This window comes from Hemicordylus capensis, chromosome 1 (assembly GCF_027244095.1).
Source record: "Hemicordylus capensis ecotype Gifberg chromosome 1, rHemCap1.1.pri, whole genome shotgun sequence".
Taxonomy (NCBI): Eukaryota; Metazoa; Chordata; class Lepidosauria; order Squamata; family Cordylidae; genus Hemicordylus; species Hemicordylus capensis.
In genome coordinates, this window is record NC_069657.1 from 117,376,156 (window position 1) to 117,400,395 (window position 24,240).

Genomic DNA, 24,240 nt, shown 5'->3' on the forward strand with positions numbered 1-24,240 from the left:
ATTGTATACCCCTCCCCCTTTTGGTCCCTTATGATTTAATGTATTATGTGTTTTTATTTCATATTTTAACGATGTGTTGTAAGCTGCCCAGGGAACTATTTGTTATGGGACAGCTAACAAAGTTGTTTATTAATAATAAATAATAATAAACACCTGCTATTCTCTTGTATCACAGAATGTTGGGCTCAGCATGGGATTGGACACTACTGTGTACCACATAAAATCCTATAGTATTCAGTTTTGGAATACTGCTACTATTTTAGCTTAGCACTAAGTTGCAAAAACAGTAGCCCAGGAAGCTTCTGCCCAGAGGCAGGCATCCAAACACCCATTTGAAACTCATCACACAGATAAGCCAGAACTTCCAAATATTCCAAAATCAAAATTGCAGACATTTTGGAAAATATCTGTTCTGTGCTTACTGAGTGATATGATATACAAGCAGTATTAATTAAATGAAGAATATATTACAGCTACACTGGCCAGCCCATACAGGGAAAGTTTCTGTTACTTTCTGAGGGATTTTCATTTTAGATGAAATTCCAAGGAATGAAAAAACCACCATTATCCTATTTACATGCTTAAGATAATTTGCCATGGAATTATTTTTCAGTCATATTGAGTGCCTCAGATAGAAGAGAGGATAATCTGCCTCAGAGAAATATTTAGTGGAAGTCTTGACAGCATGGTGTACGGCTTCTTGCCCTTTCAAATAGTCTTGTTGACGTTGGCAAAAGTCTTGTTCAGCATAACTGAACAATAATTGTAAGCAAAATTTTCATTTTGAATCAGACCTTAGTTACTTGGTATGCTCTATCCATCTATGGTGTTGAATCTGCTAGTTTAACACAGCCTATGTAATTCCAATTTGTATTCTTGCATGTGATGGATGACTGATGGCAGATTCATTCACTGGATAAATGACTGAAGAAATTAATTAGGATAAAGTTTTCTAACGAGTTCTGGATTAGGAGGCCTCCTGGAACCTTAAGTCCTGATCAGATCTGAGTAAGGGTTTCCATATTAATCAACGTTATCTAATTGACACCTGCAGTATAAAGTGGCATTTGGGGGTTTTATGGCAAGGCAATCTGGTAAGTATTGTATGACAAGCAGGAATTCACCTGGTAAAGTTTTTACTGGCATGCAGATGTACTGCTTGAAAAAATGTCACCTATTTTCCCCCACAGCTGTGAAAACCAAAGAAACCCTTAAACAAGAACAAAATTGGCAATCCTATTTGGCATGCAGTACTCAACTCAAATTCCAGATAACTATAAACATAAATTAATGACACATAGATGGCAATATGTAATTTTTCACTTCTAAATTACACAATCCATTATAATTAAAAGAAAACAAGAATACTTAAGGCTGTGACCAAGTAAAGACCTATTGTAATCCTTTGGACTCAATCTGTTGATCTGCTGCTGTCACCACTATGATGCCATATTGCATGCATCCCACATGTCTCTGTTTAGCAAGGACAGTCACCCTCTTTTATGGTACCTGGCAAATTACTGTCCCTATTATGTGCCTGCTTTGTGTTTGGGGGATTTTTAAAATAACTTTTTGTATTGTGTATATACATGCCCTTCATTTTCTGCCTCCTCTCTAAACTCTCTAATCTAATTGCAAGGGCAGGTGCATGCATCTTGTGATTCTTGTTTGAGCACAGAGGTGTTAACAAGTACACCGGAGAATCTCTCTTTTCGTCTGTGAAATGTTGAAGGGTATAGTATTGTAGAGTAATTTGCCTTGCAAAGATTTACTGCAGTGGATAATACACTGTAATTAATGCAATTGGTTTCCTTTGTTTGTATTTGAATTGCTGAATAAGCTTACAGGCTGATGTAAACCAACAAGGGGGGGGCAAGGGTAGCAAGCACTCCCTCAGACAAGTAGCTGGCCCCCCACCTGCCCCCACCCAATTGCTGGACCCCTTGAAGGAAAGGCACTTTTCACATTCCTAGTCACAGAGTGCTTTTCTTTATCATCTATATCAGGGCTGCACAACTCAAATGCCTTGGTGGCCTGGAACTATCCACAACTTGGCGTGCAGGGGCCGAGATCAATTCTTCCCATGTTATTACATTAACATTAAAAATATCACTAGTTACTTGTGGATCTATTCCACCTGTCAATGGACCCATAGTTTTAACCAAGGATAGTAGCCAGAAAATAGATCCTATCCCTGCTCAATCAGTGCATGCCTGCCACAAACAAAGGCCAAGTCCTCTCCCTAAATTGCCCTTGCTTTCAGGCTGCAATCCTAGGCATGCTTACATGGGAGTAAGCCTCACTGGGTACACCATATTTCTGAGAAAACATGCATAGGATGGCACTATAAGGCAGTTTCTAGTGCCTGTGTTGTTGCAGGATACTTGGGGGCCAGTAAAATGGTACCTAAGGGCTGAATCTGACCCCTGGGCCTTAGGCTGTGCAGGCCTGATCTATAGGAATATTTTATATTCATATATTAAATATTTAATTTAATACATAAATTATTTTTATGTATTAAAAATAATTATTTTAATTATTCTATTTTAATACATAAGGGCAGTGCCCCATGAGTTCATTTCCAGACCAGTGACAGAACTGGGGTGGGAAGAGAACTTTGGAGCTAGAAGGTAGCTGATGATAGGGTCTCTTCCAAGCCACTGGCATTCATTGATTGGTAGGAGATTTAGGATGGAGAGAAGGAAGGACTTCACACTGTGTACCATTAATCGAAGGAATTCAGTGTGCAGAACATACACCTTGCATTCAGAAGGTCCTAGTTCAATTTCTAGCTGCAACATTCTCAGGTAGCAAAGCTGGGGAGCTGCTTTGAGATGCAGAGGTGTGCACCTCCTCATGCATGGAGATCACAAAATGGCCTCTGAGCATGTGCAGAGGCCAGAACTGAGCCACCATCAAACAGGCAGCTAGGTAAAAGATGGAGGCAAGCACTGAGGAGTGTGCTTGCCACATCTGGAGTGCGAGTGGCAGCAAGCAGCCAGGGTAAGTAAACAGCTTTCCCCCGCTGCCACTGCTACCACCTCAGGAATTGGGAATGCCCCATCTACTTGTAAATCCTCGCCAGATTCCCAATTTACAAGTATATCCTCTGGACCGGTTCAGTCCGGTTTGATGGTTGAACTGGTCTGGACCCAGTTTGGCCAGGCACAGAATGGGACCAGACTGGGTTGGTTCGAATCTGGTTCAGATTCGAACCAAACTGGCCATACCAGTTCTGTGCACACCCCTACATGAAACAAGCCACTTATAGGATTTCTTTGAAGTTTTTTTTAAAAAATTTATAATAATACTAATTAAAAATCAATGGATTGACCAATCTGATTCAGAATCAATGCACGGAGTCCTGATAACCTGTCCTACGTCTATGCCAAGACATTCCAGAAATATAAAAGGGGCCCTCTTTGTCTTTGGGAAACATCATGGGGCTTGCTAGGGGAGTGGGCACATGGACCTGGGCCCCCAGGTCCATTCCTAGCAGCACACCTGTGCAGTTGCAATAGTTGCAAAGGTTGAAGTATGCTTAAACTGGCCCTGTTATTCCCTGAAGTATGCAAAGGCCCAGGGTTGCAGCCTAAGTGACTGCACCATAATATATCAGTCTTGGGAAGTAAATAGTTAACAGGGCACTAAAGCCCTACTGGTAAAGGTAAAGTGTGCTATCGGTTCGGTTTTGACTCCTGGTGAACACAGAGCCCTGTGGATGTCTTTTGTAGAATGCAGGAGGGATTTACCATTGCCATCTCCCGTGCAGTATGAGATGATGCCTTTCAGCATCTTCTTATATTGCTGCTGCCCGATATAGATTTTTCCCATAGTTTGGGAAACATACCAGCGGGGATTCGAACCTCTGGCTTGCTAGTCAAGTCATTTCCCCACTGTGCCATTAGGTGGCAAAGCCCTACTGGAGTCCTTGATAAACCCGCAAGCCACTCTCCTGAAAAAAGCTCTTACAACAAACCAGAGCAGATGGGGAAGCAGGGAGCTTTACGTGAAACTTCTGCTGCTGGGGCCAGGGGGCGGCTATTAAACACATTATAAATCATGGAGAATATGTGGAATAAACTATGTTTTAATGCTGTGGTAATAATTGGATTTGGACTTTAAAAAGGGGGAATTGAAAGAAACTCTTGTTTGCATGTAGGCTAGCCTCTATTTTATTAAAGATGGTTCTTTCTAATAAAAGAAAGGTTATTCTGGTTAAATGGGGCTATTCACACCACTGCGCAGGCGGGTGGGGCGGAAGGCAGGGTTCAACTTACCTTCCCTCAGACAATCGATAGTTTCCTCTTCGGTGCACAAACCATGCAGCCACACAACCCACACTGCCAGGAGCAGTATAGATCAACATAGGCCAGGACTTGTTTTCCTGGCCTCCAGATATCCCACAAGGCACTGCACGATGAGCATGGTGCTTTGGGGGATCCCCCATCAGACAACCCCTCTAGGTTCCCATCTCTGTGTCTCCTCAGGCTCCACTGTTTCTCCCTTAACCTTGGCTAAGAGCCAGGCTTGGGAGTGGGGTTAGGCTGGGTGGGAGGACTGGGAGCCACACTGATCCCAGTGCTCTACACGAGCAACCTGTATGAGTAGTTTTAAGCAAAATGATCGTTTCTGTACTTCCTCTTGTGTTATTCCTTGCTACTGTGCATACATTATAATTTGCACTGCTCTTCAACAAAACAAAACAAACATCTCAAAGTGGTTTATACAGAAAAATATATGAGAAAATGGTTCCCGGTCCCAAAAGGACTCACAGATCCCCTTCTCACGAGCAGTGAGAAAGGACAAGAGGGTTAGTGGGGAGGAAGCCTTCAAGAGCTTACCTCTCCACAAACAAGCGCCAGGCTTCACTTCGGTGCACGGATTGCCCACCCAGACGACTACCGGCTGCTGCCGGTAGCTCTGAGGGCTGGGGTGCACTGCCCTTCTGAGCTCCAATAATGCACCACATGAGTGCATGCTACATTATGGGGATCCCCTCCCCACTCCTTGGGATCGCCTCAGTCTGCCAGCCGTGGCTGCAAGCAGATAGTCAGCCAAACATGGTTAGACTATCAGTAAATCATGGCTGGCAGACTGAAAGCTCGCTCTCTTCACCTTGTTTTGGAAGGCAGCTCCATAGGCAGATTTTCTGCTGTGGTGCCACTGCAAACAGGCTCGATCCTGGCGGTATACACACACGTGCAAAACTGGGCGGGGCTTCCTTAGCCCGGGTTTGCACACGCAAACTTGCACACAAAAATAGTGACTGTAGGCAGGTATAAAAGGTGTCTCTCTTTTTCCAATTAGCTGGGGCTCAAGATAATGTATATAAAGTACTTTGAACACAGTAAAGCACTATCCAGATGCTAAACGTTGTTGTGGTTGTTACAGAACCTGGGACCAAAAATAAAAGACCAAAAAGAAAAAAGAAAAAAAGAACCTGCAGTTGAATATAATGAGCCTGGATTGCAGGTCAGCTTTCTTTTCACAAGGTACGTAGTTGTAATCATCTAAGAATCTTGCTTCATAATTTAATGTAAGTTTAGAATCTGGAGTATCTTCACCTTCCTACTTCTCTGCCCTTCTTCTGCAAAAATAAGGGACTGGAGTATTTTTTAAAATACTTGCTGGTATAAAGCTTATAAGCAGTGCAAATGAGAGAGACTGGAGTATTCAATAAAGGAACTTTACTTGAACTCTTAAGAAGGAATGGCATGTTATCTTAGCAAACGATAATCTACATTTCCTGACAAAACAGGAAGGGGCACTTCACTTACAGAGAGGAGTGGGGGGGGGGCAATATAGGGGCATATTAACCTCTCCTGCATCCACTTATTATTTTCTGCAATTTCTCCCCTTCACTCTCCCCCCCCCCACCCCCTGCCCACCGCAACCAGGCTTGCTTCCAGATTTGGAACACAGCTTGGAAAAACAACACCTTAAAATTGCATTGGGATGAGAGAGACTAGGTAGGCAAGAGATGGGTTAAGAGTTCTACTCCATCTGGCTACCAACCCAGTTCTTTTCTGCTAGTGCCCCTCTGCCCCTGTGTTGCCTAACATGGGATAAAGCCCCCCAGCCCCCTCGAAATTCACCATACTTGTGCCCCCCTCCCCGTTCTTGTAGTGCTGCTTCTTGCTTGTTTCCCTGAAATGCTTCCCTCACTCTAACCACTTATTTAACACTGTTGTACCTACTTTGTCTCTTTGTCTCTTGTTTAGGAGGGAGATACAAGTGAAATACTAGCAGATAAATTGATGTGTGTACTTAAATAAGGCAGTTCAGGTACTGTGAAAAGTATTTGTACAGTTTAGACTATAGGAAGCAATTCGGTGGTGGGGAAACCCAGAATGCAGTTACATATTCTTCTAGCTCTCTGCATATCTTACATGTTATTAAATGCTCCATTTCCAGTTGTAGGGGCTTTGTATTTTTGCCTTGAAGTTATTCAGAATATTAAATTTGGTCTGTAAAAGTTGTAGCTTTGGCCCTGGATGTGCCAACAGAGGTAGATTGGCTCTCAGGTCATACATGAACTATGCAGGATTACATCACATATTTGTGAGACCTGTTAATATTGCACAGTCTTTCCCACAAATTGCCATTGTAATATATTCAGATTAACCTTGCAGGACTTAGAGCTTAATTCTAAGGGAACTAATGAGTCCTGGGTTTTAACTTTAAGTTCTGTTCCTTTGTTGGTTTGATAGATTACATAACAAATGGTGTTACAGTTTGCAGACACATACCTTTTTCAGAGGGGCTGGTAGGGAGACTACACTTAGACATCTGATTTGTTGTAAGCATTGGTGTGTGTGTGTTTTAAGGTATATTAAGGAATTAAGGAATATGCTCTTTATCCTGACAATTTTGTTTCAGGAAATACCATTTCTGCCGCTGATGAACTCATAACTGATAACATGTCTGACTCAGCTGATTGCTCAGAAGATGACTTAATCAACATTACTTTTGAAGTCTGCAGCACTAAGGAAACAGGTAATTTGGTAGTGCTTTATGCACCATTGCTTGCAGGATCAGTGCCTAGAGAATTGTTGATGTCGGTGGAAGCTTGTTCATTTGTAGCCTTACAGTAGAATTGCAACTTAAAATATATGAAAATCAATATTGTTGTTCAGTTTAACTGGCTGCTGCTTCCTGCCTTTATTTTTATAGGAGCAGTACCTGCATCGGGTCTTATAAAATATTTGGAAGAGATAACGGGACATAGCCCTGAGAACAGTAGACTGCTCTTGCTTTACAACATGCTGGACCCTGAAAGACGCAATGTTCTTGTTGGCAGAGAAACATTTTATGCTACTATGAAAAAATGGATTGCCATATGCTGTCAGGACTGGTAAATGAAAAGTCACCGTTACTGTCACCCATGTTCCCACTGGTTCTTATTGACTGCAATATCCATTGCAGTCACTGCCATGTCTGACAGATGACAATTCAGACATGCTGTTTACATCTTTCTAAAGTCGTGAAGTAGTGAGAGACAATGCTGCAATGACTATCGGTCTGTTCTCTTTCCCAGTCCCTGCCTGCTTTGGGGCAAAACTGGAAATGCGTGGGCTCTAGAGGGTACACAATGAGACCAGCGGTGTAACTGCACTATTTCCCACTCCTTAGCACTTTTAAAGGCTCACTTCTGAAATGTGACCAGATCTCCCACATTTAGGACAACCAATCTTTATGCATTGTTAATTTTGGAGCAGAACATGTGCAGAGGAGAATGGGCAAGTGGGAGAGATGCTCTACCCTTTCTGTGCCTGCAGTTTCCTCTGCAAATACCACTTTTTACTCCCCCTAGCCTTCATAAATGACATTTTGATACTGGAAGCAGCCTGGTTGTGGAGGGAGTACAGCCAGGGGCAGGGGACATGGTGAGGAAAAATTGACAGGTGTGTTAAAACACCTTTCTGCTGACTGTCTATAATTCCCCTTGCTGTAGATGCCCCCTTGTCCTACATTTATGTTAATGATTGATACATGTATGGGGAGCCATATCTGCGGGTATAATGTGTCATTCTGCCAGGACTTCACATGGGCTTGAGGTCTGGCATCACTTCTTGTCTGAGTTCCTAGGCTGCTTTTTGATGTTGGCCCCCAAAGTGACTTATAAGCAATATGAATAATTATTTTTTTTAAAAGCTTATTTGCTCACTGAGGGGGGCAGTGTATTATGTATTATAGTGTGCTTTTTGCTCTGAAAGAAGTCTGAGGGGTGAGGTGACAATCGGGGCAGGATAGTACATTGTGACTAGAGCTCTGAGGTAGAACTCCTCGATATTTCTAGCTCTGCTATTGATTTCTCTTATGAACTTATGAACAGTAGATAGTGACATGCATAATCAAGCAAAAAGACTTGGATGGTGTTGCTTAGGAAGGTGAACAGAAGAGTAGTTTATTTTGCAGCCTGATCCTATGCAAGTTCACTTGGAAGTAAGAGTTCGCTCCCACACTCCCCACAGCAAGTGCATATAGGACTTCAACCGTGAATTAGCAATTCTAGATATTTTAGCATAGAAGCGGTGCCTGTAACAAATGTTTTGCAGCTGTTCTGGACCTCTTCATATAATTAGGACTCCTATGAAACTTTACTAGAAAGCAATTGTAAGATTTTATGGTCATTTTTATAGGGTTTGTTTTTCTCCAGACACAAGTCAATCTCTGGTCTGGTTGAAATCTCTACAGTAATCAGGAAGAGATTGAAACCTAATATTCTTCTTGGTGTCTCTGGTTCCTAAAATCTTGTATGTTTGACTTTACTGTTCTAAGGACTTGGGGCACTGAACCCTAATACAGAGCTGACAGCTCACTGCTACTTCTGTGGTGTGTTTCTATTTTAGGCCATATGAGTAAGGGAAAGATTTGTTTAGCCTTCAGCCTTATCCCACTTGCGGAGCAAGCATTTGAGGACAGCTGTATATGCTCAAAGTACAATTCTTAGAACATGGTTAATAAGACCTTGATCACAATCTCATTTCAGTATAGACCATCATCTCTAGGATGTCTGTGTGATTATATAGCTTATGCTTATCTAATCAACTAGGTAGCATAAACACAATAAAAGAAATATGCAGTTATCTGGGAGGCAAATAAAACCAATCTTGCCTTTTAGAAAATGCCTTCCAGAGGTCTGAGAAGATTTCTCTGTTTGTTTGTTTTTGTTAAATTTAGCATTTCAGAAAGTGAAGCTGATAAGAACAGAACTACCACCAGTGGAAATTTACAGTACAATGGTGAGTCCTGTGAGCAGGGACAGTTTACATCTCCAGTAATGCATAATTCTGTGCACATTTTGGGTTTCATAAGAAAGAGGCCACCTAATGGCACAGTAGGGAAAATGGCTTGGCTTGACTACCAAGCCAGAGGTTGCCGGTTCAAATGCCCGCTGGTGTGTTTCCGAGACTATGGGAAACTCCTATATCGGGCAGCAATGATATAGGAAGATACTGAAAGGCATCATCTCATACTGTGCGGGAGGAGTTAATGGTAAACCCCTCCTGTATTCTACCAAAGAAAACCACAGGGCTCTGTGGGCACCAGGAGTCAACACTGACTTGATGGCACACTTCCAATCTAGTTTAAAGGAACAAGTACATACAGCATAATTTCAGTACTTATTGTAAACAATATTGTGTGACTCTTTTATCTTTCTTGCACAGACATGTTCTTATCTGATGAAGATGCTGAGATATTTGAAGGAAGAGCTGATGATTCTGAAATGTGAGTTTCCATGACTACTGGATGTATTGTTCAGTTGTATGTGTTGGATTGATTTTTATATTTGTCATCTGTTTGGGGTTGCTTTTGCCATACTTATTCTAAGGAAAACCCGATTGGGATATAATATGACTCAGTTTTTTGAGTGACAAGGAATGATCAGCATGAGTCTTGCTTTTCTAAGAGGACTCTGTGAATGTGGCCCCATCTGCTGTGGGTGTGGGTGTGCACACGTGGATGATGGATCAGGGCCATTGAGACTATATAAAGTACACTAATTAGTAGTAGAGGATGGTTTTTGAAGGTTTGTTGAACTAATATGAGAAAAAGTTATCTAATACTGAAGACACTGTTTCATTATACTCTGTTTCATTAAGGGCTTTTGACTTGCACAGCAGTGTTGAAGAGTTAAAATATATGAATCGGAAAATGACTGAGAAATTGCTAGGAGTGCAAAAAGTAATGGAGGTGTCTGAGGAAACCTGTCTGCAATTGACAGATGATGTTGTGAAGCTAAGAGGCAGACTAACAAGGTATTCTCTAAGACTCTGCATGCGTGTGCATCCCCCCTTTCCTAAATCAGCTTTCCCCCCTCTTTGACAATGAATGAGCCATCTAACTCAGTATCTGTGATTAGAATATTTTTAAATGCTTTGACTGCAAAACCTTGTTCTGACATCAAAATGTGGCCACAAGGAGTAAGAGAGTACTACTGTGTTTTGTCTTATAATGCTGGTAATTAATCAGTTTTGTAGTTGGAGTTTTTGGCTTTGAATGCTTACCTCATATTACAAATGTAAAAAAAATCTTTGTATAAGTTTGTGTGTGAATTCCTGCTGTGAAAGTTCTTTGTCAAGTTGTGTATTCATCATTTTATCAAGACCATTTTAAGGTAAGTGGTTTGGTGGTAGGGGGAGCACAATAACCAATTCTTCTTATATATTTTCCTATCACTTAATACCTGCCCGTATTGCTTAAATTAACGTTGATGTTGTTGCCAGGTCCCATAATTCCTAGCTTAGTAAAACAAATGTTGGCAACTGTGTAATGTACAGCTCAAATATATGGCAAGCAATATGTCCCCCAGTTTGACTTCACTGGCCTGGATTAAGATCCAAGGAAGATAAGTTAACTCTTCCCACCCATCCTCTTTGCTTTGCTTTGAGGGGACTGATCTGGTAGCAGGGAGGAAAAAAGTCTCTTTCCCCCACCCCTGAATCTGTGATGCTGCAAGCTAGGCCCCAGGACTGCTGCAAAATCTAATGTCTCCACTTCTACTGTAGTGTTGAGGAAATCACATTTCTCAAACCAGACTCTTTTGGTCTGGAAGTTTTTCACACCCGTCTTTTAGTTTGCATTTCCTCCAGAATGGAGGTGTGTGTTCACATATCAGCCAAATTTACTCTGAAGTCTCCTGTGAGCTATCAGGGAACACTTCACACACAATTCAGGTTTTTAATCATGCATTTTAGTGTAGCCCTATTTCTACCCAGATTTTAAAAAAATCCACTTTTTACATTGGCTTTTTGGGTAACTTTGAACTTGCAGTAAAGCCCGCAGGAAACCTGTGGTAAAGCCTGCTGTCTAGGAAAGCTCCTGGCTGGCAGCCATAGCACCATGCCAGGTATAGGAGGAGACAGGAAACTATTTTCCTCTGCCTCCATTGGAACAGTAGTTGGCAAGATAGGTGTGAGAGTGTTTGAAGACTCAACAGGGGGCTGAGGCTGGGGAGGGATCATGTTAGGGGTTGTTAATTTTACCCCCTTAGCAGAGCACTAAGGAAGAGAGTACACACTCCAATTACAGAGTAGGTAGCAGAGGATCATTTAGTTTGTTGTAGCTATTAAGAGAAGACACATGGAGATTCTTGCAGAACTAAATACTAAGTATTTATTGGTTAAATACACTTGAATAGGAAAGTCCTTATCTACTCTAAAGAGCTACATAATTAATAGGTAAGGAGAGAGAGAGATGTTTCCATCTGTTCTCTAGTCTAGGAGGAAAGGAAGGATTGTGACTAAGGGAGTGCTGAAGAGTCAGATGAGGGATCATAGAGTAGGGACAGATAGGGAGACCCTAACTCACTGTCTCTACTCCCAATGCTCCTAGTGGTCATTAGGATAGTTGGTGCAAAAAGTCAATGCACTGGAACTCCATCTCCAACAGATCAAGCCCCTTTGTAGTGCTACCAATATCAGCAAAGTGATGGAATCTGATTGGACTTGGAATAGAGAGCGCTGTTTTCTGGGATTCGTATTGGAAAACGTAACCAATTTCCACTCTGACAATAAATTGACATTTAAGTTCAATGTGGATTGTTGACTTCATTATGTAACTAATTCTTTCTTGTTGTGACTTCTGCTCATCTGTAGCTTCTGCTGCTGCTTAACATCTTTTAAAATAGTTTGTTATTTCTGGCTTTCCTTAGCATGCAGAAACCTATAGGAAACATCAAGTACATATGCAATGAACTGGAAGACACCAAGAGTAAAATGGCAAACTTGCATGAAGGAAATAATGTAATTTGTGGATGCATCACAAGTCTGGTATTTAAGACCTTATATTTATTAAGTAGTGTTCTGAAACAGATTATGAATTCATTTGTGGTTATTTTGACCCTAATATCTTTGCAATTTAATCCAAAAATGTTCCTGCCCATCTAACTTTCCATCAGTAGAACTTACTTTCATTTTTAATGTTGGGGGCAACTTCACACACTTTCATGAGAGTAAATTCCAAGTTCCAACTGACACAGTAGGATTTGCTTCCAAGTAACCATGCATAGGATTGCATTGGTAGTGCATTTCCCCCCCACTATTGCATTTTCATGTACTTACCCCACTTTTTTTTAATTAACAGAAAAAACAAGTTGAGAGCCTCACTACAAAACTTATTTCACTACAGGAGATAGGTGTAAGAGGTCTGCTTGACAGAACAAGTTTGTACTAGTTGTATCATAAATTGATGATTAAATTAGAGTGGGACATGAGGATTTGTTACCAATAATCTATCTATGCAAGAAGTACCTGATGCATATCTGTATCTTGTATATAGTGTAATCCTCAGCTGTTTTAGCTATTGTCTTCTCCTGTACCCATGCTTTTCTGTCTGGTATTCATCAACGCTTTGTATCTGAGCTGAGCTCGTTGTCTTATATGTGTGAGTGTACTTTAAAACAATCTTCAGTTTATTTTTGGTGAATCAAATATTTAGTCCGAAGTATTGAGAAGAGATCTGGTTGGCTTAAATAGCTTGGTTTTCACTTGCATGTCAACATGCTACTGAGGAAGAGCTGAGGATCTCTCAGAGAACCAATGGTGTTTATGTCGCAGTTAGACTAAAGCCTTTTGGACATCTAGCAGCTGATGTTGCCGTGCAGGAAAAGAAAATCCAAAGCTGCAAAGATAGAATACAATGGGAATGTGGAACATAAGAAGCATGAATATGGGAAAGCTCGACATAGAGAAAGATGAAATGAATTGACTACAGATTGACATCTTGGACATCAGTGAATTAAAATGGACTGGAATGGGAGACTTTCAGTCAGAAAACCATATAGTTTACTACTCAGAACACAAAAACCAAAGAAGGAACAGTGTTGCCTTCATAGTCAGGAAGGATATAGCAATGACAGTACTTGGGTACAATGCGGTCAGTGACCGACTAATATTAATTAGATTTCGTGGACAACCCTTTAACATGACAGTACTTCAAGTCTATGCCCCAACAACTGATGCAGAAGAAGAGGAAGCTGATGAGTTTTATGCTCAAGTTCAGTCTGAAATTGACAGAGCATACAAGCAAGATGTGCTGCTGGTGGTTGGAGACTGGAATGCTAAAGTTGGAAAAGGTAAGGAGGAAAACACAGTTGGCCTATATGGCCTAGGAAACAGAAACAAAGCAGGAGAACGACTTATTATTTTCTGCCAAGCCAATGCTATCTTCCTTGCTAAGACATTCTTCAAACAACCAAAGTGGCGCCTATACACATGGACATCACCAGATGGAGTACACAGAAATCAAATTGATTACATTATTGGTGCAAGGAGTTAGTTAGAGCTCAGTTATAACAGCAAAGACATGCCCGGGGCTGACTGTGGAGCCGATCACAAACTGCTCGTGTGCAAGTTACAAGTCAAGCTAAAGTGGAAAAACAAAGCTATCCAGCTTCCACGATATGATCTTGAGAATGTACCCACCATTTTCAAGGAGTACATCGGGAACCGCTTTGAAGTTCTGAACTTTATTGATAGGGAACCAGAGGAACTGTGGAATGAAATCAAAGAAGTTGTGAAGGGTGAATGTGAAAAGAGACTGCCAAAGACCAAGAAACAGAAGAAAGCAAAATGGATGTCAGAACAGACGGTGGAATTGCCCAGAAAAGGAGAGAAGCCAAAGTCAAGAAAGATAAAGACCTCAGGAAGGAACTTAATAGGGAATTTCAGAAAGCTGTTAGAAGAGACAAGGAACAGTACTACAATGACATCTGTAAAGTCCTTGAGGATGGAAAAGTCACGGAAAAACAAGGAAAGTTTTCCAAAAGATCTCTGAACTCAGAGGGAGGTTCCAACCTCGAATTGGTATGTTAAGGGAAGCCAAAGGATAGATAGTAACTGACTCAGAGAAGATCAAACAGAGATGGAAGGAGTATACGGAAAATCTGTACAGCAAGGACGTCAACATCCAAGATACTCTAGAAGATATTCCCTACTTGCAAGAACCTCTAGTACGAGAAGAGGAAATTAGATCAGCACTCCGGTCATTACCAAGTCGGAAGGCTATAGGAATTGATGCAATAGCTACAGAAATATGGCAGGCAACAGAAGAAGAATCAGTCAAGACTCTAACCAAAGTATGCCAGAAAATTTGGAGAACACAGTAGCCAACAGATTGGAAGAGGTTACTCTACGTACTCATACCAAAGAAAGGAGACTTAACAGATTGTGTAAACCACAGCACAATATCTGTAATTTCACATGCTAGCAAAATAATGCTCAGGATCATTCAACACAGATTAGATCCCTACGTGGAAAGGGAAATGCCAGATGTTCAAGCTGGTTTCAGAAAAGGCCCAGGAATAAGACACATCATTGCTGATGCACACTGGATACTTGAGAAAGTCAAAGCATACCAGAAAGAAGTCAGTATGTGCTATATTGACTACAGAAAAGCCTTTGATTGCATCAACCATGTCAAGTTGTGCAATATCCTTAGGAAAATGGGCATCCCAGAACATCTCATTGTTCTCATGAGAAACCTATACACAGGGCAGGAAGCCACAGTCCAGACAGAACATGGTGAAACAGATTGGTTCCAGATCGGCAAAAGAAGTAAGGCAAGGCTGTATACTTTCTCCTTTCTCTCTTTCCCCCCCAGTTCATATGCTGAACACATATACCGAGAGAAGCTGGATTAGAAGATGAGCATGATTTTAAAGTTGGAGGTAGAAACATCAATAACCTGCGCTATACTGATGACACCACTCTGATAGCTGAGAATGCAGATGATCTGCAAGCTCTAGTAATGAAAGTCAAGGAGCATAGTGAAAGAATGGGACTGCGACAAAATGTAAAGAAGACTAAACTAATGACAACAGGTACAGCAACCAGCCTCAGAACTGACAACGAAGACACTGAAGTGGTGTATAGCTTCTGCCTTTTAGGATTGACCATCAACAGTAAAGGATCCAGCAAGAAATACGCCCTAGACTAGCACTTGGTAGAGTTGCAATGAGGGCCTTGGAAAGGATATTTAGATGCTGTGACGTGTCTATATCTACAAAGATTAGAATAGTTCAGACAGTGGTTCAGAATAGTTCAGACACTCTATGGATGCAAAAGCTGGACTTTGAAAAAGCAAGATAGAAAAAGCATTGATGTTTTTGAACTCTGGTGTTGGAGAAGACTTTTGAGGATACCATGGAGAGCCAGGAAAACAAACAAATGGATCATAGAGCAAATCAATCCAGAATTTTCACTCAAGGCACAAATGACCAGGCTCAAACTATCCTACTTCAGACATTATGCAAAGACCCAGCTCCCTTGAGAAGTCCATAAAGCTGGGGAAAGTTGAAGGAAAGAGAAGAAGAGGATGACCACCAGCAGCAAAGTGGATGGATTCGATTACGACAGCAATGAGTGCACCACTGAGAGACCTTAAAGGCCAAGTTGAAGACAGATCATTCTGGAGAGAATCTACGTGGTCTCTAAGAGTCAACACTGACTTGACGGCACTTAATCAATCAATCAATCAATCAATCAATTGAGAAGAGATCTGGTTGGCTTAAATAGCTTGTTTTTCACTTGTTGAAGAGATGTCTGTTCATTATTTTGCTGATAAATCTGTATGTTCTGTATGCTTTGTTTGTAAATCATGTAGACTGCAATTCAATTCAACTGCACTCTGTAGAAATAAATGACATTTGCAGAGTATGTAGCAAAACATGTATCATATCTTGAGAAATCATCCTTTATCTTAGAAACAATACAACAATTTGTTTCTCTTGCATCATGTCATATACTTCCATTTGTTTGTTTTTCCATCTGTCTATTTGGAATTAGCACACAAAGACCCAGGAAGAAAGAAGTACTACTCTCTGTGAAGCTTTATTACATCCGCATTCACAGGAGCATTTCCAAAACTTCTTACAGGAACTAAAATCTCAAAAGAATAGCATGTTTCAAGCCCTGATGGAAGAAATTGTAAGTAATTATCAGCTCAGCTCAAAATAGGTCAATAGGGATTACTGAAGGTTTACTCTGGCACTTCAGAGTAAGTGAGAGTGTCAAGCAGTCTCTATATTCCATCCTACTAAAGCCTAATAATTCTTTTTAATATAACTAATGCTCAGTGTTTTTTAAAAGTGTGATCAAAATAATTGCATCAATAAGTACTATAGTCAAATATGTATTTTTATTAAATAAATATGCTCTGGCACTTGACTAAATTTATTTATTTTAATATAAGTTGTATTCTAACCCTAGCATATACAAAAGGAAATTTCTTGTCCCCATAGTAGCCCTCTGTGGGGCTACCAGTACCCTCTGGAAGAGAATTAGATGCAGCATGTGGGGGTGGTGGGCTGCTGCTGAAGGGGGATGAATACCCCTCCCTCCCTGCTTGCACGATTGTCTTCCATTTGCAGAAGCATTCAGGACACAACTGTTAGAATTTTGGACTAGTACGCAAAATAATATTGTCACATCATATGAGCCCACTGATGTTTTCCATATTTGTTATACAACATATCCTTAAAGATATTCCTTCTCCTCTGATATTGGTATAATTAGGTTCAAACCTAGACTTTCTTTTCAACCCTCAGTTACCCTGTTTTGCAGAGCTTAAATATGCATGCCACAGTAACATCTGCATTCTTTCTGCATTTTTAGTTGTTTCCTAGAAAATGAAAAGCAAACAAATTATTTTCTGTTACTCTTTGTTAATTTGTGCAAAAAAACAAATGCGAGCTAGGGTATGTGTCAGAAGAGGGCAGCATTGAGTTATAAAATCAAAGTAGAACTTGGTTAACTAAACCTTGTCATTTCTTTAATGTATCTAAAAGGGACGGGGCTGTAGTGATAAAGCCTCTGTGTTGCATGCCAAAGGCCCCAGGTTCAGTCTCTGGCATCTCTAGGCAAGGCTGGGAAAGACTCCTGCCTGCAGCCTTGGAGCATGGCTTCCAATCAAAGTAGACAATACTGAACCAGATGGACCAATGATTGGACTTGATAAAGGGCCACTTCCAAAGTATCTATAATCTTGTGCTTGCTGTAGTAAAATCTGTTGCATGTGGGAATTGTAGTTCTGATCCACAAAGACTGCAAGTAGTTTCACAGTTAAACTTAAGTTTAACTTTATCCATTTCAACTGAAAGGACAGTGAGACTCTGTGATACAGAGGTTGTGTTGTTGTTGTTGATTAATAATAATAAACAACTTTGTTAGCTGCCCCATAACAAGTTGTTCTCTCGGCAGCTTACAACATATTGTTAAAATATGAAATAAAAACACATAATACATCAAATCATAAGGGAACAAAATGGGGAGGAGGAATTCAATACAATACAAATTAAAAATTACAATACAATATAATTTTAAAACTCTTTTAAATCCATTTAAAATCAAATTTAAAAATCAAAATTTAAAAGGCCTGAGTGAACAAAAAGGTCTTTACCTGGCATCTAGAAGAACGGAGTTAAGTGGCCAGGTGAACCTCACTGTTATGTTATTCCATAAACAGGGTGCAACCACTGAAAAGGCCTTCTCTCTAGTAGCCCCCCTTGCCTCACCTAATTTCTCAGGGGCACTTGGAGCAGGGCCTCCAAAGATCTTAAAGTCAGGGTTGGAACATATGGGGCAAGGCACTCTCTTAAGTAACCTGTTCCCAATCTATTCAGGGCTTTAAAGGTTAAAACCAGCACTTTGAATTGAGCCCAGAAACAGACTGGGAGCCAGTGCAGTTGACAAAACATTGGTGTAATATGGTCAAAACGTCCAGTCCCAGTTAATAATCTTGCAGCCCGATTTTGTACCAGCTGCAGTTTCCAGACAGTTTTCAAAGGCAGCCCCACATACAATGCATAAGTGTGAGGTTACCAGAGCATGGGTAACTGTGACCAAGCTATCTCTGTCCTGGTAAGGTCACAGTTGGCATATCAGCTGAAGCTGATAAAAGGTGCTCCAAGCCACAAAGGCCACTTGAGCCTCTAGTGACAGTGCTGGATCAATGAGCACCCCCAAACTGCAAACCTGGTCCTTCAGGGGGAGTACAACCCCATCTAGGACAGACTGAATGTCATTCACCCAGGCAGAGGAACCACCGACCAGCAGTACTTCTGTCTTGCCTGGATTTAGTCTCAGCTTATTCACCCTCATCCAGTCCAATACTGAATCCAGGCACTGATTAAGGATGGTCACCACCTCACCTGCATCTGATGAAAAACAGAGATATAATTGAGTGTCATCCACATACTGATGACGCCTCAGGCCAAATCTCCAGATGACCTCTCCCAGCGGTTTCATATAGATGTTAAACAGCATTGGGTAAATAATGGAACCCTGTGGAACCCCAAAGCATAACTGCAAAGGGATTGAGCAGTAATTCCTCAGCACCACATTTTGGAAACAAACCTCAAGGTAGGAGTGGAACCATCTCTATGCAGTGCATCCCACACCCAACTTGGCCAGCCTATTGAAAAGGATACCATAGTCAAATGGTATAGAAAGCCACTGAGAGATCCAAGAGAATTAACAGGGTTGCACTCCCCCTGTCTCTCTCTCTCTCTCTCTGCACGGATCATCCCACAGGGCAACCAAAGCAATTTCTGTTCCAAAGCCAGGCCTGAAACCTAGAAAATCCATTTCCTCCAAGAGAGTGTAGAGTGGTCAGCCACTAGATGCTTAAGCACCTTGATGAGGAAAGGAATATTGGCCACAGACCTATAGTTGTTTACATCCTCTGGGTCCAGACTGGGTTTCTTTAGGAGTGGTTGAATAATAGCTTCCTTCAGTAGAGCTGGGACCACTGCCTCTCTCAATGAGGCATTTAGAACCTGCTGGGCCCAGCTAAAAAATCCCTCCTAACTAGATTTAATAAGGCATGAAGGGCAAGGATCAAGCAAGTATGTGGTTAGCCAAACTCAACTAAACACCTTGTCCACATCCTCAGGGACTGATAATTGAACTCCTCCAGCAAAACTGGACCAGGTGTTACTCTGGACACATCTCCCAATGACACTACATCAGCTGTAGAGTCCAACTCATGGTGAATGCAAGTGACTTTACCTTCAAAGTGCTGTGAAAATGTGTCACAGTGTGCTACCAAGGGTTCTAATATATGTTGCCCGGGGCCAGATTTCAAAAGTCCCTGCAGCACCCAGAAAAGCTCTGCTGGACGACACTGAGAGGATGCAATAGTGGACAAGAAAAAACATTTCTTCTGTTCCATCACTGCCACAGAATAGGCTTGATAATGTTTCCAAATGTTAAATTCATTTTCTCCTCTTAAATATGTATATCTTGATCTTTTTAGGAGCTGAAGCAAAAAATGGGTCACTCGCTAATAATTGTAATACAGATGTTGGCCAATTTATGCCCATTCATGGAGACTTGGAACCAAATGCTAAAGAGATTAGAAATGTTTCTTGAAGGCCCACAGCTTTGGGCAAAATCAGCTTGGTATGTGTTTGGTTTCCATATGGTTCAGAGGCTGTACTCTTAAGCATACTTATTTGGAAGTACACAAGTCCTGTTGATCTCAATGGGACTTAGTTTTGAGTAAACATGGCTGAGTTTGGCTGTAAATCCTTTGCAAATAACATAACGAAAAGCTGCTGCAAGCAGTGGAATTATTCATGCAAGTTGAGCTGTGGTTTGAAAATACGTTCATGAGGCCCGAGTAGATGAAAGCTGACAGTAGAGCAACAGTTTTGTGGTTCTGTTGGCATGTGAGTATACAGATGGCCAGAGAATTAATTTGGAGCTAGTAATATTATGAGAATTTTTCGAACATGGAACTCTCTTTTTGTATGTAAACCATTATCGTAAGCTCTTAGGTACATGCCATCTCAAACAGTAATATACTTGAGGCTCTTTATGTGTGTGTGTGTTTTAAAATGGTTGAGTGTTTGAGAATAGCATGCCTCCTGGCAGCAGGGAACAATTGGTATACTACTGACAGAAGTATGTTATACTTCTGTTTCATTGGCTTCCTATAGCACAATGAAAAGTTTGAGCTAAGTAGCAGGAGACACTCATAAAGCAGAGTTTCCCCTTCTAGTTATAATAAAGATTAATTCTTGGAAAAAGTCACCCGTGCAACATTTGAATAGGAAGGCCATGTATGGAAAGGGCTGCACTAAATGTTTGGGGAGCAAATTGTAAAAAGTGTAAAAAGTGGCTTCTTAGCAGTAGTGTAGCAGGCTTGGTGGTGGCTCAGGGACAAGCAGCCACCAGCTGCCCACCCATTGCACTTCCACCCGTGCTGACCATGCCCCTTGTGCCGTCATCAAGCACAAGCAGACACAGGGTGCATGGCCGGCACCAGGCAGTGGGAGGGGGACACGTGGCCCTTCAGTCCTTCCAGTCAGTGAAGAAAGTCCCAGCCAGCTGGGTGTTCTTTCTCTCTCTCACTCTGAGAAAGGGAGAGAAAGAAAGCTCCCAGCCAGCAAATGAAGCACTTGCCAGCTGGGAATGGGTGAGGTGCCATGTGGGCGCAGATGCCATGTGCTTCATTTGCTAGCTGGGTGCAGTGGGAAGGGGCACTCTGGCAGCCCCCCAGACCCTGGTGGCCCAGGGACATGTGTGTCTCCCTCATCCAATCGTGGCTTTGCCCTTGCTTCTTGTGGAGTGCAGAACATTCTCCTAAAGACTCTCCCCAATGTCAACCAGTCTTTTTTTATTTGCTCAGATAGATGGTCTTCCTGAAAACAGTAGTGTCACTACATAGCTAGATCTGGCTATGTGACTACGTGATTGCTGTTTCTAGGAAGACGGATGTTTTGGACAACAAGGGGGCTGCAGAGAAGCTTCTTATTATGGAGCGCTGCTGCTTGGATGCCAGCTACCTGAGAGAGGAAGCATCCTCTGAAAGTGTGCTGTGGGTGGGGTGCATGCTTCTGCAGTCCAAACACTTTCACACATCCAAAATGAGGCCATTCTTTATGAGAGGGGGAGAAAATGCTTGTGAAAAGTGGCCCTTTCTGTGCTTGGTTCAGCCTCTGCATAAAGATATTTGTAGCAGCCCTAAAAATGTATGTAACCTCTTGCTTTTACATTTTTGCCTATGCCCATTCGCATAATTTCCAGAGGAGATGTGAGAATATTCAATGTGGTGGAGAGGTTTAAGTTATTAAGGTTTAACTTTAAATTCAATTGATTTCAGGTTTTCTGTGGATTCGTCAATCAAAATTCACATAAATAATGTCTTTATAGAACATCAGAGAAATAAACTGTACCAAATTAAGCTAGATTGGAAACAAAATAGTTTGTTTATATATGTTGTGGCAATTAACCCACTCTAATTTCCTTGTCTCTTAAATATAAAGAGCAGCTAACAAGGTTTAAAAAAAATTACAAGGCACATCTCTAAGAATGCTTTGTTTTGATAAAAACAAAGAATGGCCCTTTCATTACTTAACAAAAATCGGAAGGAGAAAGGACTTTTACAATAGAGTTGATATAAATTCCGCCATCCGGGAACATCTAATCTTGTGTATACATTTCACTTTCTGTGTCATTGTTTGTGTCATTGTGGCTAGTGTTTAAAGACTCTCATCTTTGTCTAGTGCTGAGCAAAGTAAAATTAAAAAGAGAATCCTTGTTCTAGATATAAACAGGAAGTGAATTAGTGAAACCAGGTTGCATGCGTGGGACATCTTAAAGTGGTCCAGACTTTGCTCTTCTGAAGAGAAGATAGGTACTAGGACCAAACTCAAGAGAAAGCTTTACATATATATGGTGTACACAGCCCCTAATCAAAGCTCAGCATGGAAGACTCTCGGTGCTTCACTATTAATTGTGTTGAGCAGCTTCATATTCTCAGTGGTAACACATGCATGGAGCTGTCCATAACTTTTGAGTTAATGAGGAATCATTTCTGTCCACATGATTGTATAGAACCATCAGAGCTCCCACAAGCTAAGGAAGCATTAGAGCAAGGTATTTGCTACAAAATACATTACTGACAGATTAATAAAATAATCCACCAAGTTTTGGTGTTTTACCAAGTTTTTGAAAGTTTTACCAAGTAAACATAAAGAAATAAAATTTTTGCTGCTAATCTTCATTTTCCTCTCTTTCTTTTATAGCTGTAATAATGTTGAAATTCAGAAGACCGAAGAATTGGGTGAAACAAATGAATGCTTAGAACAAAGTACAGTAGAAGCAAAAATCCCCAGTTCTACAATAAGTGACCATTGCTGCTTTGAGAGGACAAAAACCAGTGCTTCCAAATGTCAATTTGGAACCTTTTTAAACAAAACAGCTTTGCAAAGTGTAGGTGCAGTCTCCTTCAATAGTCAGATGTTCACACAAACCGACCAAATATCAGAAGTACCTCAGATTTGGGGGAAAATATTAGAAGCAGGGGGGAAATTGGGTAATCCAGAAGAAAGACTGGAAGTCATATTGGAAATTGCTAGGTCTCTGGCAAAAGACACAAATAAGGAGCTAGAAGGGGGGAAAGGGTCAAATAAGCATATTTCAGAACATAAAATTCAGTTTGAACAAAAGAAGGAGAAGATGGCTGCCAGTGCAAAACTGAAAGAGTCTGTTCTTAGAATTCTGAGAGAACTCCGTGAAGGTGTATCAGCAAGCAGTGTGACAGACCTACAGATTAATGCACTTCAATTGTGGATTTCTGAAGATGAGGGAAAACTGATCAAGAGATATTCAAAAGAAGCAAGTGACAATTCTAGAATGGAAGGGACAATGTCAAAATTATCGCAGGTAATGTATCAAAAGAATAATATTTAATAAGAGACTCAATAACCATTGTAGTTGTGAAGTTCTGTCTTAATTATTAATTATTTCTACACTTCATTGTATCTTATTTCTCCCTCTTTTATTTTCCTGCTTGAACTAACAAGCAGTAGTAATACTTGTTTAGCTTATTCTAACCAAACAAGCAACATTCTGCTCCCATAGAAGTCTATAGGACAGAGACTGTATTGACTAAAAATGAAAACGCTTTCCATTTATGAAAAGTAAATATAGATGAATGCAGGTGGAGTGGTTCCCTCATCAGGTCAGGTGAGGTGATGGCTTCAGATGGCAAGGGCACCTCAAGGCAGTGAATGTGGGTACCACGCCATGGGCATGATTTTATCTGCTAGGTAGCAACCACCACCAAATCTCCAGTCTTTTTTCCTGATGGCATATACAGATGATGCAGCACCATTGTGTGTTTATGGCATATACAGCACATGCACCTCAAGATGCAAGAAAGAGGTACCGTGCAGTTGTGAAGCTTTGGCGTGCTTTCAGTTTTGTGTGTTTGAGGTGGCCCTGTGAAGTTGGTTGCTGCATCTTGTTTCTGTGGAGGAGCTGGAGCCAGGGGCTGTGTCGGTGCCCCACCCTCTGCCCGCCCAGGCGGTGCCCACCCCTCTTCCCCCTCACTGCTGGGCTCAGCTGCTGCAGTGCACTGATCTTGCAGCATGAAGCGTGTGCGATGAGCATGAAGCCATGTGCAAATAACTCCCAGGCAGGTTTGGTGCTGAAGGAAAGAGACAGAAAGAAAGAACTGGCATTGGCGCCGGAGCACAGAGCAGAGGTCAGCCAGCACTGCTGGCAGGTGCCCTCTATGCTGCCTCTCTCCATACAAATGGCCAGCAGTGGTGGCACACCTGAGGTCAGCAAGGGAGAAGAGGGAGTGGCACTTACACCAGTGAAGTGGGGCCAGTGGTAGCAAGGGGGTGGGTTGCATCAGTGGCAGCTCTTACCCAGGGAGCCAGCAAGGGAGGGGGGGTGGAATGTTGCCATTCACTTCAGGTTTCAAACAGCGACAAGCCGG

General features: G+C 41.5%; 1 protein-coding gene across 1 annotated transcript in view; it reads left to right on the forward strand.

The window, feature by feature from the left end:
- The first annotated feature begins 949 nt into the window (after window positions 1–949).
- IRAG1 (inositol 1,4,5-triphosphate receptor associated 1) overlaps window positions 950–24,240 on the forward strand; it is a 170,976-nt gene continuing 147,685 nt past the window's right edge. The window contains exons 1-11 of the mRNA XM_053252238.1: window positions 950–1,008; window positions 5,395–5,495; window positions 6,883–6,999; window positions 7,177–7,357; window positions 9,187–9,248; window positions 9,675–9,735; window positions 10,110–10,265; window positions 12,161–12,278; window positions 16,293–16,433; window positions 19,762–19,907; window positions 22,538–23,177. Of these exons, the coding sequence (XP_053108213.1) occupies window positions 5,459–5,495; window positions 6,883–6,999; window positions 7,177–7,357; window positions 9,187–9,248; window positions 9,675–9,735; window positions 10,110–10,265; window positions 12,161–12,278; window positions 16,293–16,433; window positions 19,762–19,907; window positions 22,538–23,177 (1,659 nt within the window). The 5' untranslated portion in view covers window positions 950–1,008; window positions 5,395–5,458. The remainder of the gene's footprint in view (window positions 1,009–5,394; window positions 5,496–6,882; window positions 7,000–7,176; window positions 7,358–9,186; window positions 9,249–9,674; window positions 9,736–10,109; window positions 10,266–12,160; window positions 12,279–16,292; window positions 16,434–19,761; window positions 19,908–22,537; window positions 23,178–24,240) is intronic.